This window comes from Monodon monoceros, unplaced genomic scaffold (genome assembly GCF_005190385.1).
Source record: "Monodon monoceros isolate NGI ecotype Baffin Bay Population unplaced genomic scaffold, NGI_Narwhal_1 Super_Scaffold_13, whole genome shotgun sequence".
In the NCBI taxonomy this organism is placed as follows: Eukaryota; Metazoa; Chordata; class Mammalia; order Artiodactyla; family Monodontidae; genus Monodon; species Monodon monoceros.
Genome location: NW_021703769.1, coordinates 69,493,529 through 69,508,981, shown reverse-complemented (window position 1 = coordinate 69,508,981; position 15,453 = coordinate 69,493,529). Strand labels below are relative to the sequence as shown.

Here is a 15,453-nt window from a genome sequence, read left to right as displayed (position 1 = left end):
TAAAGCTGACATTCTGGAGTGTGGGGGAAGACAATCCGAAAACAAATAATAAGGACTTGCACTTCTGGGAAGATGGAGCAGACTTCTCCCTACCCTCCTGCTAAGTACAACTGAAATCCCGGACATTATATATAAAACAAACATAATAAGCCTCTGAGAGGTGGAGGGAAGACAGTAGGCTGCCTAAGGACCCAAGGGATAACACACTGGTGAGTACTTTTTGTCTCCTACATCCCAGATTTGGAGCTGAAGAAATCAGCAACTCAGAAATGCCAAAAGGCACCGACCCCCCGCGCCCCCCCCACCACAAAAACGCCTCTAAAAGTCTGCTTTCTAGTCAAAGAACCAGAAAAGGGCCAGCCTACCAAGACAGAAAACTTTTGGCAATAACTGCTCTACCCAATCACCCATCACAGGAAAAAACCAAAAACAAAACAAAAAAAACCCCCAAACAACAACAACAGCAAAACCACCCTGTGGCTCTACCCCTCTCATGCCAAGTTTAGATCTCATGGCATCAGGCACTTAACTGCACGCCCACGTCCTGCCGAGCTGGTACCAGAGTCGGGAGCTGTGACTTTTGCCCTGCTTGATGGTAATATGCCCTACCCACCCCTGAGTGTCAGTGGAGGTCACCTGGAGAGCCTGGACTCCCACCCCCAGTAGGCAGTAACAAGTAAGAGCCCTCCCTATCCCTGCTGGAGTGGTGTCAGAGGAGAAGTAGTGGAGAGTCAGGATTTTCACCACTGCCCAGCGGTGATGAAGTCATCCCCCTCCCTGTGGTGTCAGTGGAGGCAAATTGGGGAGGAGTAATGAGGCACTTCTGCCCCTCCCAACCAGAGTGGTATCTACAAAGGCCTAAGGGGGTCAGAACTCCCACCCCTGCCGAACAGTAACCAGGAACCTTTCCATCTTGAATGTCAGTGGTGGCCCAGTGGGAAACCTGGACTTCTACTCCTACCTGGCATTAACAAGGCAGTGTTCCCCCTTCCTGTGTCAGAACAGTGTCAGAGGAAGTCAGCTAAAGCAGAAGGTTTAAACAAGATCCAGAGTCTCATTAAAAAAATACCCCAAATGTCAAGTTTGCAACTAAAAATCATTCACCATATCGAGACCTGGGAAGATCTCAACTTGAAAGTAAAAAGACGAGATCCCAATACTGAGATAACAGAGATGTTAGAATCATCTGAGAAAGATTCTAAAACAATCATGAGAATGCTTCAACAAACAATTACAAACACCCTTGAAACAAATGAAAAAATAGAAAGTCTCAGGAAAGAAATAAGTCTCGGGAAAGAACTAGAAAATATGAAAAAGAAACAAATGGAAATTTTAGAACTGAAAAATACAATAACTGAAATAAAAACTTCAGTGAGTGGGATCAGCAGCAGAATGGAGAGGACAGAGGAAAGAATCAGTGAACTTGAAGATAGAAGTTACCTGATCTGAACAATAGAGAGAAAATAGACTTTAAAAAAATGAACAGAGCCTCAAGGACCTCTGGGACTATAGCAAAAGATCTAACATTGGAGTGCCAGAAGGGGAGAGGAAAGAGGGTGCTGAAAAAATACTCAGAGAAATAATGGCTGAAAAACTCCCCAATTTTGTAAAAGACATAAACCTACAGAGTCAAGCTGAGTGGATACCCAAACAGGATAAACCCAAAGAAATCCACACTATGATACACTTGTGTTTTAAAAAAACCTAAAGTCAAAGAAAAAAAAAATTGAAAGCAGGAAGAGAGAAACAACACCTTAACTGTAGGGAAAACCAATTTAAACAGGGGATTTTGCATCAGAAACCATGGGGCTAGAAGGAAGTGACATGGCATTTCAACTCCTGAAAGAAAAGAATTCAGAATTCCATTTCTAGCAAAAATATCCTTTAGGAAAGGAAAGGCGGGGGGATCAAGACATTCTCAGATGACGGAAAACTAAGAAAATTTGTTGTCAGCAGACCTATCCTAAAAGAATGGCCAAAGGAGTTCTCTAAACAGGAAAAAAAAAAAAATTAAAGAAGGCATCTTGGAATGTTAGGAATGAAGAAAGAACATTTTTACTTTTCCTCTTGAATTTTCTGAATCATGCATGATGATTGAAGAAAAAATTATAATGTCGTCTGATGTGGTTCTAAATTACTCAGGAAATATTTAAGGCAATTATATTATTGATGGCAGAAGGTTAAGGGACATAAAGTGAAAACCCACATAATCATATCAATCAATGCAGAAAAAAGTTTGATAAAATTCAACATCCATTTGTGATTTTTTTTAAAAACTTGCAGAAAGCTAGGAACAGAGAGAAACTTCCTCAACTTGGTAAAGAGCATCTACAAATACCTACAGCTAACATTATACTTAATGGTGAAGGATTGAATGCTTTCTCCCTAAGACTGGGAACACCACTCTTACTCAACATAGTGCTGGAAGTTCTTGCTAGTGCAGTAAGGCACGAAAAGTAAATAAAAGGCATAGAGATTGGAAAGGAAGAAATAAGCTACACCTATTTGCAGATGACATGATTGTCTCTGTAGAAAAATCTAAGAAATCTACCCCCTCCAAAATGCCTAGACCTAATAAATGAGTTCAGTATGGTGTCAGGATACAAGATAAAAATACAAAAAAATCAATTATATTTCTATAAGCTAGAAAAAACAGTTGGGCAACAAAACTAAATAATACAATACCATGTACACTTCAAAAAGTGAAATAGTCATAAATCTAACAAAACAGCTACTTGACTTGCTTGTTAAAAACCACAAAATGCTAATGAAAGAAATAAAAGAAGATCTAAATAAATGGAGAGATATACCATGTTCATGGTAAAGATGTTGATTCTCCTCAAGTTGGTATAGAGGTTTAATGCAATTCCCATTAAAATCTCAGCAACATTTCTTGTAGGTTTAGACCAGATTATTCTAAAACTTATTAGGAAAGGTAAAGGAACTAGAATAGCTAAAACAATTTTGAGAAAGAAGAATAAAGCAGGACGGATCAGGCCACCCAGTTTCAAGACTTACTGTATAGCTACAGTAATCCAGACTGTGTAGTATTGGTGGAAGGATAGGCCTACAGATCAATGCAACAGAACAAAGAACCCAGAAATAGACCCAAACAAATATCCCCAACTGATTTTTGATAAAGGTGTAAATCCATTCAGTGGAACAGGGAATAACTTTTTCAACAAATGGTGACAAACAGACGAACAAACAAAACCCAATCTTGTTCTAAACTCCTTACTTTATATAAAAAGTAACTCTAAATGGATCATTGTCCTCTATATAAAATGTAAAACTATAAAATTTTTAGAAAAAAATTAGGAGAAAATCTTTGGGATTTAGACCTGGCAAAGAGTTCTTAGACTTGACATCAAAAGCGTCAGAGGAAAAATTGATAAAATGGATTTCGTCAAAATTAAACACTTTGGGGACTTCCCTGGTGGTGCAGTGGTTAAGAATCCTCCTGCCAATGCAGGGACATGGGTTCGAGCCCTGGTCCGGGAAGATCCCACATGCCGCGGAGCAACTAAGCCCATGCGCCACAACGACTGAGCCTGCGCTCTAGAGCCCGCAAGCCACAACTACTGAGCCCGTGTGCTGCAACTGCAGAAGCAGGCACGCCGTGGAGCCCGTGCTCCAAAACAAGAGAAGCCACCGTGATGAGAAGTCCACACATTGCAACGAAGAGTAGCCCCCACTCACCGCAACTAGAGAAAGCCCGCGCACAGCAACAAAGACCCAATGCAGCCAAAAATTAAATTAATTAATTTTTAAAAAATTAAACACTTCTGCTGTGCGAAAAACCTTGTTAAGAGGTTGAAAAGATAAGCTACAGACTGATAGAAACTATTGGAAACCACATATTTGACAAAGAACTAATATCTAGGATACATAAAAACTCTCAAAACTCAACAGTAAATAAAAACAATAGCAAAACAATCCAATTAGAAAGTGGGCAGGACTTCCCTGGTGGCGCAGTGGTTGGGAGTCCGCCTGCCAATGCAGAGGACGCGGGTTTGAGCCCTGGTCCGGGAGGATCCCACATGCCGCAGAGCAGCTAGGCCCACGCGCCACAACTGAGCCTACGCTCTAGAGCCCGCAAGCCACAACTACTAAAAGCCCACGCACCTAGAGCCCATGCTCTGCAACAAGAGAATCCACCACAATAAGAAGCCCACGCACTGCAAGGAACAGTAGCTTCCGCTTGCTGCAACTGGAGAAAGCCTGTGCACAGCACCTAAGACCCAACGCAACCAAAAATAAATAAATACATTTATAAAAAGAAAGCAAGTGGGCAAAAAACGTGAACAGCCATTTTACCAAAGAGGATACACAGATGGCAAATAAGCAAATGAAAAGGTGTTCAACACCATTAGCCATTAGGGAAATGCAAATGAAAGCCACAATGAGATATTTCTACATGTCTCTCAGCATAGCTAAAATTAATAAATAGTGACAATGCCAAAAGCTGGTGAGAGTGTGGAGCAGCTCATACATTGCTCTAGGAATCCGATTCAGCGATATAAAGGAGCAAATGCTTGATACACACAACTTGGATGAATCTCCAGAGAACTATGCTGAGCAACAAAAGCCAACCCCAAACATACATACTGGGTGACCCCGTTAATACAGCATTCTTGAGATGACAAGACTATAGGAACGAAGAACTGATGAGCGGTTGCCAGAGGTTGGGAGCCATGTGGGTATTCCTATAAAATGGCAACAGGAGGGATCACTGTGGTGATGGATGGAAATGTTTTCTATCTTGACTGTATCAGTGTCAATATCCCGGTTGTTACTACATTTGCAAGGTGTTACCATTGGGGGAAACTGGGTAAAGAGTACACAGGGATCTCTCTGAATCACCTCCTACAACTGCATGTGAATCTGTAATGATCTCAAAATAAAATGTTTAATTTAAAAACAAAGAATAAGGGCTTCCCTGGTGGCGCAGTGGTTGAGAGTCCGCCTGCCGATGCAGGGAACACGGGTTCGTGCCCCGGTCCGGGAAGATCCCACATGCCGCGGAGCGGCTGGGCCCGTGAGCCATGGCCGCTGAGCCTGCGCGTCCGGAGCCTGCGCATCCGGAGCCTGTGCTCCGCAGCGGGAGAGGCCACAACAGTGAGAGGCCTGCATACCGCAAAAAAAAAATAATAATAATAAAAAAATAAAAACAAAGAATAAAAAAATAATAGATAAAAAGACACAAGAAGAAAAAAGAAGAAAAAAAAAACACAAGAGAAGTGCAGGGTGTTATGAGGACTGTGGTGAAATTAAACAGGGGTATGTGATAGAATGTGATGCTCCGTCTTGCTTGAGTCATCAGAGTTGAGAGTTAGACCTGTTCAGAGTAAAGATCCCTGGTTGTAAAGACTAGAAAATCACTACAAAAGGAACTTATGCAAAAGAAGGGAATTTATAGAAAGTAATTGTATAAGAACTTTTGTTGCCAATGAAAGAAACCCAATTCACACTGGCTTGAGGGGGGAAAAAAATCCAAAAAAGGCATTTGGGCTCCTATAATTGAAAGTCCAGGAGTAATGGCTTCAACTCAGGGATCTAGCTCCTTTTTGTGGCTCTGCTTCCTTTTGAGTCAGCTTCATTCTCAGGGTGGGGGGTGGTGACCAAATGGGCTCCAGCAGCTCCTGGCTCAAATCCCACCAGCTTGGCACCCCAGAAAAAAGATGGGCCCTGTTTCCCAATAGCTTCAGCAAAAGTCCTGGGAATGAGTCTCGATAGCCTAATTAGGGTGTCACATGTCCATCCCTGAACCAATTACTGTGGCCAGATGGAAGTGACACTCTCATTGGCCAGGCCTAGGTCATGTGCACACCCCTAAAGTTTGGGGGTGAGGCCAACCCCCCAGGAACCACACGGCCCAAGAGGAGGGGAGTAGTGGTCCGTTTACAGAATGGGTGCTGGTCAGACCAAACCAACAGACGTGTACTCATGGAATCCCAGGAAAAGCCTGCTTCTTCATTCTCTGTCCTCATGTTCTGAATTTCCATCACTCCAGTTCAAACAGACATCCCAGATTGAGCTAGACTCTTCAGTTTCATTGTTCAGAAGAAAGAACAATGTACCTGACTGGACCAGCTTGGGCCAGATGTTCGGCCCTCCTCCAATCATTTGTGAACAGTAGGGTGGGGTCACCTACTAGGCCCTTTGATGGACAGGGTAGTTCTTAGAGGGGCCAGACTGACACCCTGCAGCTGTCTATTATAGATAGTTTCTAGAGGACCTAAATTAGTTTCTTACGAAAAAAACAGGGGAATCTCCTAAAGGGTTTTTTTGTTTGTTTCTTTGTTTTCCCGGTACGCGGGCTTCTCACTGTTGCGGCCTCTCCCGTTGCGGAGCACAGGCTCCGGACGCGCAGGCTCAGCGGCCATGGCTCACGGGCCCAGCCGCTCCACGGCATGTGGGATCTTCCCGGACCAGGTCACGAACCCGTGTCCCCTGCATCGGCAGCCGGATTCTCAACCACCAGGGAAGCCCCGTCCTAAAGGGTTTTGCGATAAGGGATAGATGATGAATGGGGATCCCCGGGAGAAAGGCGGAATCCTCAGATTTCCCCTTGCTTTCGTTCTGGGTGTTCTGAGGCTGACACAGAGAAGAGCAGTGGGTATGGGAAGTGGGCTGCACTGACCTTGAGGAATGCAGGGGTGGTGATGTTGAGAGACCCAATGAGTGGCTGGTGGAAGGGGAGGCTGGAGGCCCTGAGACAGTGCAGCGTTGGCAGCAACAAAACTGAGCCCTTGATGTGTAGGAAACCAGTTATCAAGACAGAGACTGGGCAACAGGTACCTGGGAACCAGACCGGGTGCAGCTGGAGCAAGGCGGGTACCCCACTTCCGGTTCTACATGTTACTGCACGGTCTTGATCAGAGGAAGCAGGCAGGAGGCCATTTCTAGAGTGGGCGCTGGAGCAGAGACGACCAGCAGCCTGGCCAGCTGACTCGCCTAGCTCCACACTCCCCTTCCCTTCTCTCCAGATGTGGACAGGACAGATTCTCCAGCTCTGGTTGACATCCACATCAGGTGAGCGCAGCCAGGAGTCCCCAGCTGTGCCCGGAGGAATTGTGAGCAGAGAGCCTTAATCTAACAGAGAAAGAGCTTGGAAACCAAGTCAGCTAAATGGGGAGATTGGGACTGACATATATACACTAATATGTATAAAATAGATAACTAATGAGAACCTGCTGTGTAGCCCAGGGAACTCTACTCAGTGCTCTGTGGGGACCTAAATGGGAAGGAAGTCCAAAAAAGAGGGGATGTATGTATACATACAGCTGATTCACTTTGCTGTACAGCAGAAACTAACACAACATTGCAAAGCAACTCTATCCCAATTAAAAAAAAAAAAAGAAGTGGGTAGTAAGGATGTTGATAATAGTGATGGCAGTAACGAGGGCAAACCTTTCTTGAGTGCCTACTATTTCCAGGCGCTGTTCTCAGATATTTTTAATGGGTCGTTTCCTTTAATCTTTGCAACAGGCCTGTGACATGGTACTCTTATGAGGCAGAGAGGCGAAACACCTTTGCCAACATCACTCGTGAGCAAGGGTGATCTAACTCTCACGGAAAATCAGCTACTAGGGCATCTGACCCCCCTCTACTTTTCCATCATCAACTCCAACTAACCTCCTCACACCCCCTCACTCGGCACCTCAAACCTCCTACGGTTTGTGGCGTGCTTCCTACTGCCTCCTGTCTCCATGCCTTTACACATGCTCTTCCCTCCTCCTGGAATGCTGTTCCCCCTAGTAAACTCTCACTCATCCTCCAAGACCGACTGCAAGCATTGTTGTATTCTGGTCACTTTCCCTGATGCCAACCTGTGGATGGAATGACCCGCTCTCTTCTTGCCTGTGGAGTCTGCATCACAGTGCACAGATAATGCTGTCTCCCAGGCCAGACCACGGGTGGGGCAGGGATCAAGTCTTACTCTTCTCTGCGGCAGCACATGCTCAGGTCTGGATGTCTGGTGGGTGTGGTTTTCTGTCCCCTGCCCACCCTCACCGTGGCACCTCTCTCCTCGTCTCTTGGCAGCCTGGCGTGGGGCTCCTTTACCTGCTGCATGGCAGCCTCTGTCACCACGCTCAACTCCTACACCAAGACGGTCATTGAGTTCCGGCACAAGCGCAAGGTCTTTGAGCAGGGCTACCGGGAGGAGCCGACCTTCATAGACCCTGAGGCCATCAAGTACTTCCGGGAGAGGTCAGTGCACATGGGGTCACCTCTGGCCACCACTGGGAATCAGAAGCCCGAGGCCCGGCCTCAGTGGCCACAGGGCGCCAGTCGAAAACTAGAGTGATCTGACAGAAGTGTTCTGGGGGGTTGCGGGTTGGAAGGGGCAGGCTGGGTGAGGCAGAGTTTGGACCCCACTATGTTGGAATTTCTGGGACATTTTAATGTTTTATGGGGCATGAGGTAGCCTTGGGCTTATGTGAACAGAGCCTGAGAAACCAAGAAGGGAATCAAGTTTGAGTGTTTGCCCTTGGGCCCCATGCTTCTTAGAACCAAGATAGGGTCACAGAGAGGCAGAACCAAGGTTTCCTTCTTGGGCTGTGCCACAGCACTGAGTGAAAAAAACGACTCAGCAGTGGGATCAGTGACGGTTGCTAGAGGAGGAGGGCTCCTCAAGGTCAGGGACCACATCTGATCACCTGAGTCCTTAGAGTCCAGCTGGGAATAGAGAAGATGACAATAAATAATAGGTGGATGTATGTATGGATAGATGGATGGACGGTTGAGTGGATGGACAGATGTATCTATGGTTGGGTGGGTGGTTATGTGGATGAATTGATGGATGGATGGATGGATGGATGGATAGATGGATGGATGGATGATGGATGAATGGATGCTGGATGGATGAATGGATGCTGGATGGATAGATGGATGGATGGATGATGGATGAATGGATGCTGGATGGATGGATGCATGGATGCATAGATGCATGGATGGATGCATGGATGGAAGGACAAGCAAATGGTTATCATATTTCCTGGGACCATCTCCTAAATAAACTACCTGTACCCAAATCTTTATCACAGCCTGCTTTTGGGGAGCTGATTGGACATGCCATAATGCCTTTTGGTGGCAGGGAACTGAAAGGTTCTCAGGACTGATGACAGACTCTGAGGAGGAAAAGGGGGAAGGAGACCATGGAGCTGGGCAGCATTGAGGAGTTGGACTCTCCGTGGGGCACATGGAAGGGTTTAAGCCAAGAAGTAGCACGGTGGAGGATGGTGGGGGCCACACCGGAACCTCCCTCTGACTGCTACAGACCCCATCATCTCTCCCTTGCCCCATGAGCCTCCTTTCTGTCTCTTGAACACTACAAGCTCATCCCCACCTCAGGGCCTTTGCACCTGCTGTGCCCCTGCCTGGAATCCTCACCTGGCTGGCTCACTCAGGTCATGGCTCAGATGTCACGTATTCAGTGAAGCCTTCCTTAATGACTTCATCTAAATTTGTACACCCCCATACACCCTGTCCTAGTCACTCTTTATCATTGCTATTTTTTCATAGCACCTACACAACCTGACATTATTTTATTTGTTTATCTGTTTGGTAGTTTGTAGACCGTGAGCTCCATGATGGAAGGGCTCTGCTGACTTCTTCCCCACTGTATTTTGAGCACTGAGGACTGGGCCAGGCACCTAATAGGTGCTCATTTAACATTTTGGGGGTTAGTTTGGGGTGTGTGTGTGTGTGTGTGTGTGTGTGTGCGATTGGCTGAATACTTCTCTTTTGAGACCTCAGCCCTGACTGCCTCATCCACTTTCAGCTCAAGCCCCACCATCACTGGGCAGGTTCAGCATCCCAGCGCCCCTTCATCAAAGTCCCAGGTCAGTTGTCCAGTCCTGGGCCTGTCAGGTGTGGTCAGGGAGGTCAGGCCAGCCTGGCACACATGCCCGCCTTGCTCACGGCTGTGGACAGAGCACGTCCACTAGGAAGGTGGTGATGACTGGCAGAGCACGGGACCCATAGTAGGTGCTCAGGAAATGTTTACAGCAGCTACATGAGCAGCCTGGTGTCTCAAGCTGCTCCATTAACACCGCATCTTCTGTTACCTGGGCTGTGGGAGAGCCCGGAGCATCCACGGGCACCCTTGTTCTCCTGAGGCAGAAGACAGGACCTCTTTGTACCTCATCAGCAAGAAGCTGCTGTTTGCTGGTCCTGAACAGCTCAGGCCCCAACGATGTGGGAGAAGATAAATGCTTCCCAGCATATGTGCAGAATATCACTTTACACGTTCATAACTTGAACATTATGCAGAGGTTCATCAAATTTTATTTCCCTTCCTCTCCAAGGAGAACATTTCAGCTTAGCTGGGCTGTTCATTTTTTTTTTCTTTCTTTCTTTTTTTTGGTGCCTTCTCTGCAAAGAGCTCAGAGCACACAGACAGATGTCTACACAGGTCTGTGGGGACCCAGCAGCAGGGCTGAACTCCTGCAGTGGCCAGAGTCCCTGAAACCATAGCCAGGGACGTGAGGGAAGAGATCCTTGAGCCCCCCTGCCCACGTTTCTTACTCCTTGGGGAACAGGGCGTGCTGTGGAGAGAATAGGGGTTTGAGGGCCCCCCTGACCTGAATTTTCCAGTTCTGTCTTCTCACTGCTATGTGACTTGGGGCAAGTCACTGAGCCCCTCTGGGTCGATTTCCGCTGACCTACAGTAGGAGAACCCAGAGCTCTCGTCATCTTGGGAAGGCTCAAATTGGACCCAGGTCACGTGGTAAGCACAGTGCGTGGCACATGGAGGGCATTTCATGTGTCCCTTCTGCGACTGATACAAAGTGCAAAGCTTGGGAATGACTAGCTTAGGATGGAGGTGAAGACAGCGTTGTGGATATTGGGCATCTAAGAAGCACGTTAATAACCACAGCAGGGGCTTCCCTGGTGGCGCAGTGGTTGAGAGTCCGCCTGCCGATGCAGGGGACACGGGCTCGTGCCCCGGTCCGGGAAGATCCCACGTGCCGCGGAGCGGCTGGACCCGTGAGCCATGGCCACTGAGCCTGCGCGTCCAGAGCCTGTGCTCCGCAACGGGAGAGGCCACAACAGTGAGAGGCCCGCGTACCGCAAAAAAAAAAAACAAAAAACATTGTGTTCTTTGTCCTCTGTGACTGTTTCTTAGCCATTTAACCTCTGAGAAGTGTTCGATCCCAGCTCCCTCTTACCTGTCTGTTTCCACTCTTCGCTGCTTGAATATTACTTCTCAGGGATGCCTTGCACCTCTCGCGAGGTGCCCAGAAATTAGAGATGGCACCATGGAAGGTTCAGGGCCCTCCCAAGATTAGCTCAATGACCAACGCTTTGTAAAAGGAAAGCGAAAAGAACAGAGTGGTTCTTGAACTGGAAATGATCCTGCAGGGCATCTGCTCCCTGACCTCCATGTTTTCTCCAAATCTCAGCCCAGTGGAGGCGGGAGGGCTCCGGGTGCCCTCCTTCCCACCGTCACTACTGCGGACTCTTTGGTGAAGCTCATTTGCAGCTGGGACTGTGGGGAGGGCACTGGAGGCCTGGGCCCACTGGGTGACAGCCCAGGACGTAGAGGGTGACTGGGCTGACCCTTTGCGGAGCTTCACAAGTGCCCAGAGCCCAGGGTCCAATGCCTAGTTCCTCAGATGTGGTCTGGGGCCCAACAGCATCGACCCCACCTGGAAACATGTTAGAATGCAGGCCTTGCCCCAGACCCACTGCCCCAGACCCACTGAACCAGAATCTGCATTTTTAAAAGCTCCTCGGGTGATCTGTGGGCACTGGCACATTTGGGAAACGTTGGGCTAGAGGACAGAGCAGATGCAGCCCGGTTATGGGTCAGGAGGTAGACATGGCCAGTAGAGGCCAGTGGATAAAGAAGGGTTCTACACCTCAGTGCTACTAAAAGTGTGGTCCCTGGACCAGGGCCCATTTGCAAATGTCCATGATGATATAAGGAGAGGAACTGAGACACATGTTTGGAAACTTTCATAGTGAGTTGATATCGCTGGTATACCCAAGCTTACCTTTTGTGTGTGTGTGTGTGTGTGTGTGTGTGTGTGTTTCATTTTCTAACAACTCATTTTTATTGTATTTTATTAAAAATTTGGTCTGAGGTAGATTGAAAATTAAGGGGGAAAAACCTAGTCCTTTATCAGATGGTTTGAGAAGTCCACCACGTAGACTGCCACTTTATACCAGGAAGTGACTGGAGATTTGGGAAACAAGCCAGCCTGGGGCAGCAAGAAAGGGTTTAGCTTTGAGGATGGTGCAGAGAGGGCCATGGCAGCTGGAGAGCGTGCTGGGAGCTGTGTGCCGGGGAGGCCTGGGGCTCCTGCCACAACAGAGGTAAGACCTGGTAGACCTCTTGCCAGTGCCCCAGCTGCTGTGGCCACACTTGGCTCTGGAATTAGATGGGCAGGTGCCAGGGGTCTCTCTGTAAGACAAGACATTTGTTCAAACCATCAAATCCTTGGAGCCTCCCTGCTCCATCGCTTGCGTCCTTCTCTTCTCTCAAAAAGAGCAAATGCCCAGGCTCAACCCGATTCCAGATGTTGTGGGTCATTGGGGCAGTGACTCTGTGACAGTGTGGTCACACCCCTCACCGCCATTTGCACACCTGCTGGCTGTTCTGGGAGAGCCCGAGTTGGATGGTGCCCAGCCCCACTTTCCACTGGGACCTCCTAGTGTAGGTGTACCCATGGTGAGTCTGACAGAGCATCCCTTGCCAGCCGGGAATCTGCAGGGCACAATGGAAACAGGCTTGGGCCTGTTTCTTTCTTCTTTTTTTTTTTTTTTTTGCAGTACGTGGGCCTCTCACTGCTGTGGCCTCTCCCGTTGCGGAGCACAGGCTCTGGACGCACAGGCTCAGCGGCCATGGCTCATGGGCCCAGCCGCTCCGCGGCATGTGGGATCTTCCCGGACCGGGGCACGAACCCGTGTCCCCTGCATCGGCAGGCGGACTCTCAACCACTGCGCCACCAGGGAAGCCCGGGCGGGTTTCTTGATAAACCTGAGTTCAAATCCCTGCCCTGCCCCCAGCCAGCTGCCGGGGTGGAGCTGCCCATGAGAGCAGAGTGTACAGATGCCGTCCTGGTGCCATGTTCAGTGACATCACACGTTCAGTGATGTCCAGAGCTGTTTGACACTTTGAAGCCTTTTCTCTGCTTCAGATCAGCCGTGCTGGGAGTCTTCACCCCACAGAGGTCCACAGACACCCCAAAGCAGAGCACCCTCTCTTGTAGAGCTGGTTGTTGATCTTTACCAGCACACCACTAGACTTTGGGCAAGTTACAAAGTTTTCACATCTGTAAAATGGGGATGATGGTAATGATGATGACGATGGTAATGCCTCTGTGGTTGGGATACAGGTTTGAATCAGTGTAAATATACCGCAAATAATGAGGTGTAAATATACCGCAAATAATGAGGATTTAAACAATGTACAAGTTTATTTCTCTCTCCTGTGAAAGTCTGCGCAGTTACCTCTGTCTCTGTCGCCTTTCCCTAGGGCTCATTCACCTTTCTGCACATCACAGCATCGGTTCGCTCAGCCTCTGCTCTGACTCTCCTTGTCCCCAGTTTGGGGAGACTCTTCTCTTCTGGGGCATAAGGCTGTGCTGTGACTCCCTGTGCTTCCCTCTGCCCTGGATCCAGAGGTGTTTCATACTTTGAAGCCTTTTCTCTGCTTCTTGGAAAACATCCCTTTCCTGACGCAACGAGGTCAAAATGATGAAATGAAAGAAAGGGGTGTATGTGGGGGTTTTTGAGGAGGAGCATTGGTTAATATGTTAAAATAACATCCTTCTGCATCACGAGCTGGGAGGTGGAGTCACAGAGTGACCGACCGCAAAGGCCCCAGCGATGAGGATGTCGACAACGATGATAATAACAGTTGTGACAGTAGCAAGTGCAGGCAGTGCTGTAAGAACGCCAAACAGATGGAGCTAGAGCATGTATTATTCACTGAATCCTTATGACAACCCTAAGAGTGGGTACATCATTATGCCCATTTATCAGATGAGGAAATCGAGGCTCAGGGATGACAGGGACATGTCCAGACTCAGAGAGCTAGTACATGGTGGAGCCACCGCTCCACCCGCTCACAGAGGAGACACTGAGACCCGGAGAGGAAGGTGACACAGCAGGTGCGTGGAGGGCCTGAGGGGCCCTGGGACCCACCCGCTGCCCCTTCTGAGCACTGCTTCACCCCAAGCATCCCCCGCTAACCCTTCAAGGCACTTATTTAGATTCGTGGGTCACCCCTCACACCACCATCAAAAAAAAAAACCCTGTCTTCAGAAAGCACATAATATTTCCTGCAGGACGTACTTCAAATTAAAGAAGACAGTCATCTAGTGGCGTTTGAGTATTTCCTTTTCTTTCAATACAAAGCTCAGCCTCCCTGGATGAACCTGGGCTGCCTCCCCGGTGGTCTGCTCTTAGCCTTGGCGGCTTTTCCTCAATTCCCTGCCTCCCTACCTACCCCACTCTCCCTTCCCTCCCTTCTGACATTCTTTGGGATACTTTGTGCCATCGCTGTGCTAGACCCTGAGACTACAAGTGGAGAAGGAGATAAACTCCATCCTTCTTCTCTCTGAGTTTAAAATGTTTGTGGGGAGACCAATGATTAAACAGATTGAAAACCAGTAGTAGTGCTACTCTGTTCTGAGACCTCCCTCTGTGCCAGGTCCTGGGCTTCTGACCTCACAACAACCAGTGGGGTGGTGGTAGCTGTCCTACGGTCATTCCTACCACCACTGTCCTGGCCATGGCCACGTAGAAAACTCAGGGTCATAGAGATTCAGAGCGGGTGAGCTGTCCATTCATAATAGAACTGGGCTCAGCCACGATCCTGCCTCACTGCAGGGCCCAAGGTCTCAGTTGTGCCCAAAGCATCCTCTTGTCCTCACGTGTTTTCTGCCAGGAAGCACGGGGGTTGGGGGACAAAGGGTCACAGGCGTTGCCGTAACCAAGCGTTAGCCACTCACTAGACAGCTGCCAGGACCCTGCAGACCGTTTATTTTCATTGGCGAACCTGGTGGAGAGGGCTGCATTTGTGCAAGGAACCAGCTCTTCCCAGAACGGCCACACAGCACAGCAGAAAGACAGGTAGACCTGGGCTGGATCCCAGCTCCGTCTCTGAGAGGTGAGCGCGTCCTGTGACTTTCAAGATGCAGCTCCAGCATCGCTTCCTCCTGTGAAGCCTCTGCTGGTCCCGACACAAGTGAATCTCAACCCTGGCTGTACACTGTGATCACCGGGCAACTTGAAACTCCCCTGGTGACTTCAGGGGGCCTCCACATGGAGAACCACTGGCTAGACCAGAGGTTAAATCTACTATCTCCCGGAAGCCAAGTCCAGGCCACCACCTGCTGTACATAATCATCTATTAAACAATGTGCCCTGGGCTTCCCTGGTGGTGCAGTGGTTGAGAGTCCGCCTGCCAATGCAGGGGACACGGGTTCGTGCCCC

The 15,453-nt window shown here is 48.5% G+C and overlaps 1 protein-coding gene across 2 annotated transcripts in view; it reads left to right on the top strand.

The window, feature by feature from the left end:
- The window catches only part of GSG1L (GSG1 like), a 215,388-nt gene that overhangs the window by 185,128 nt on the left and 14,807 nt on the right, over positions 1–15,453 (top strand). For both annotated transcript variants that reach the window (XM_029221177.1, XM_029221178.1), the window contains one exon: positions 8,047–8,214. In XM_029221177.1, the coding sequence (XP_029077010.1) occupies positions 8,047–8,214 (168 nt within the window). The remainder of the gene's footprint in view (positions 1–8,046; positions 8,215–15,453) is intronic.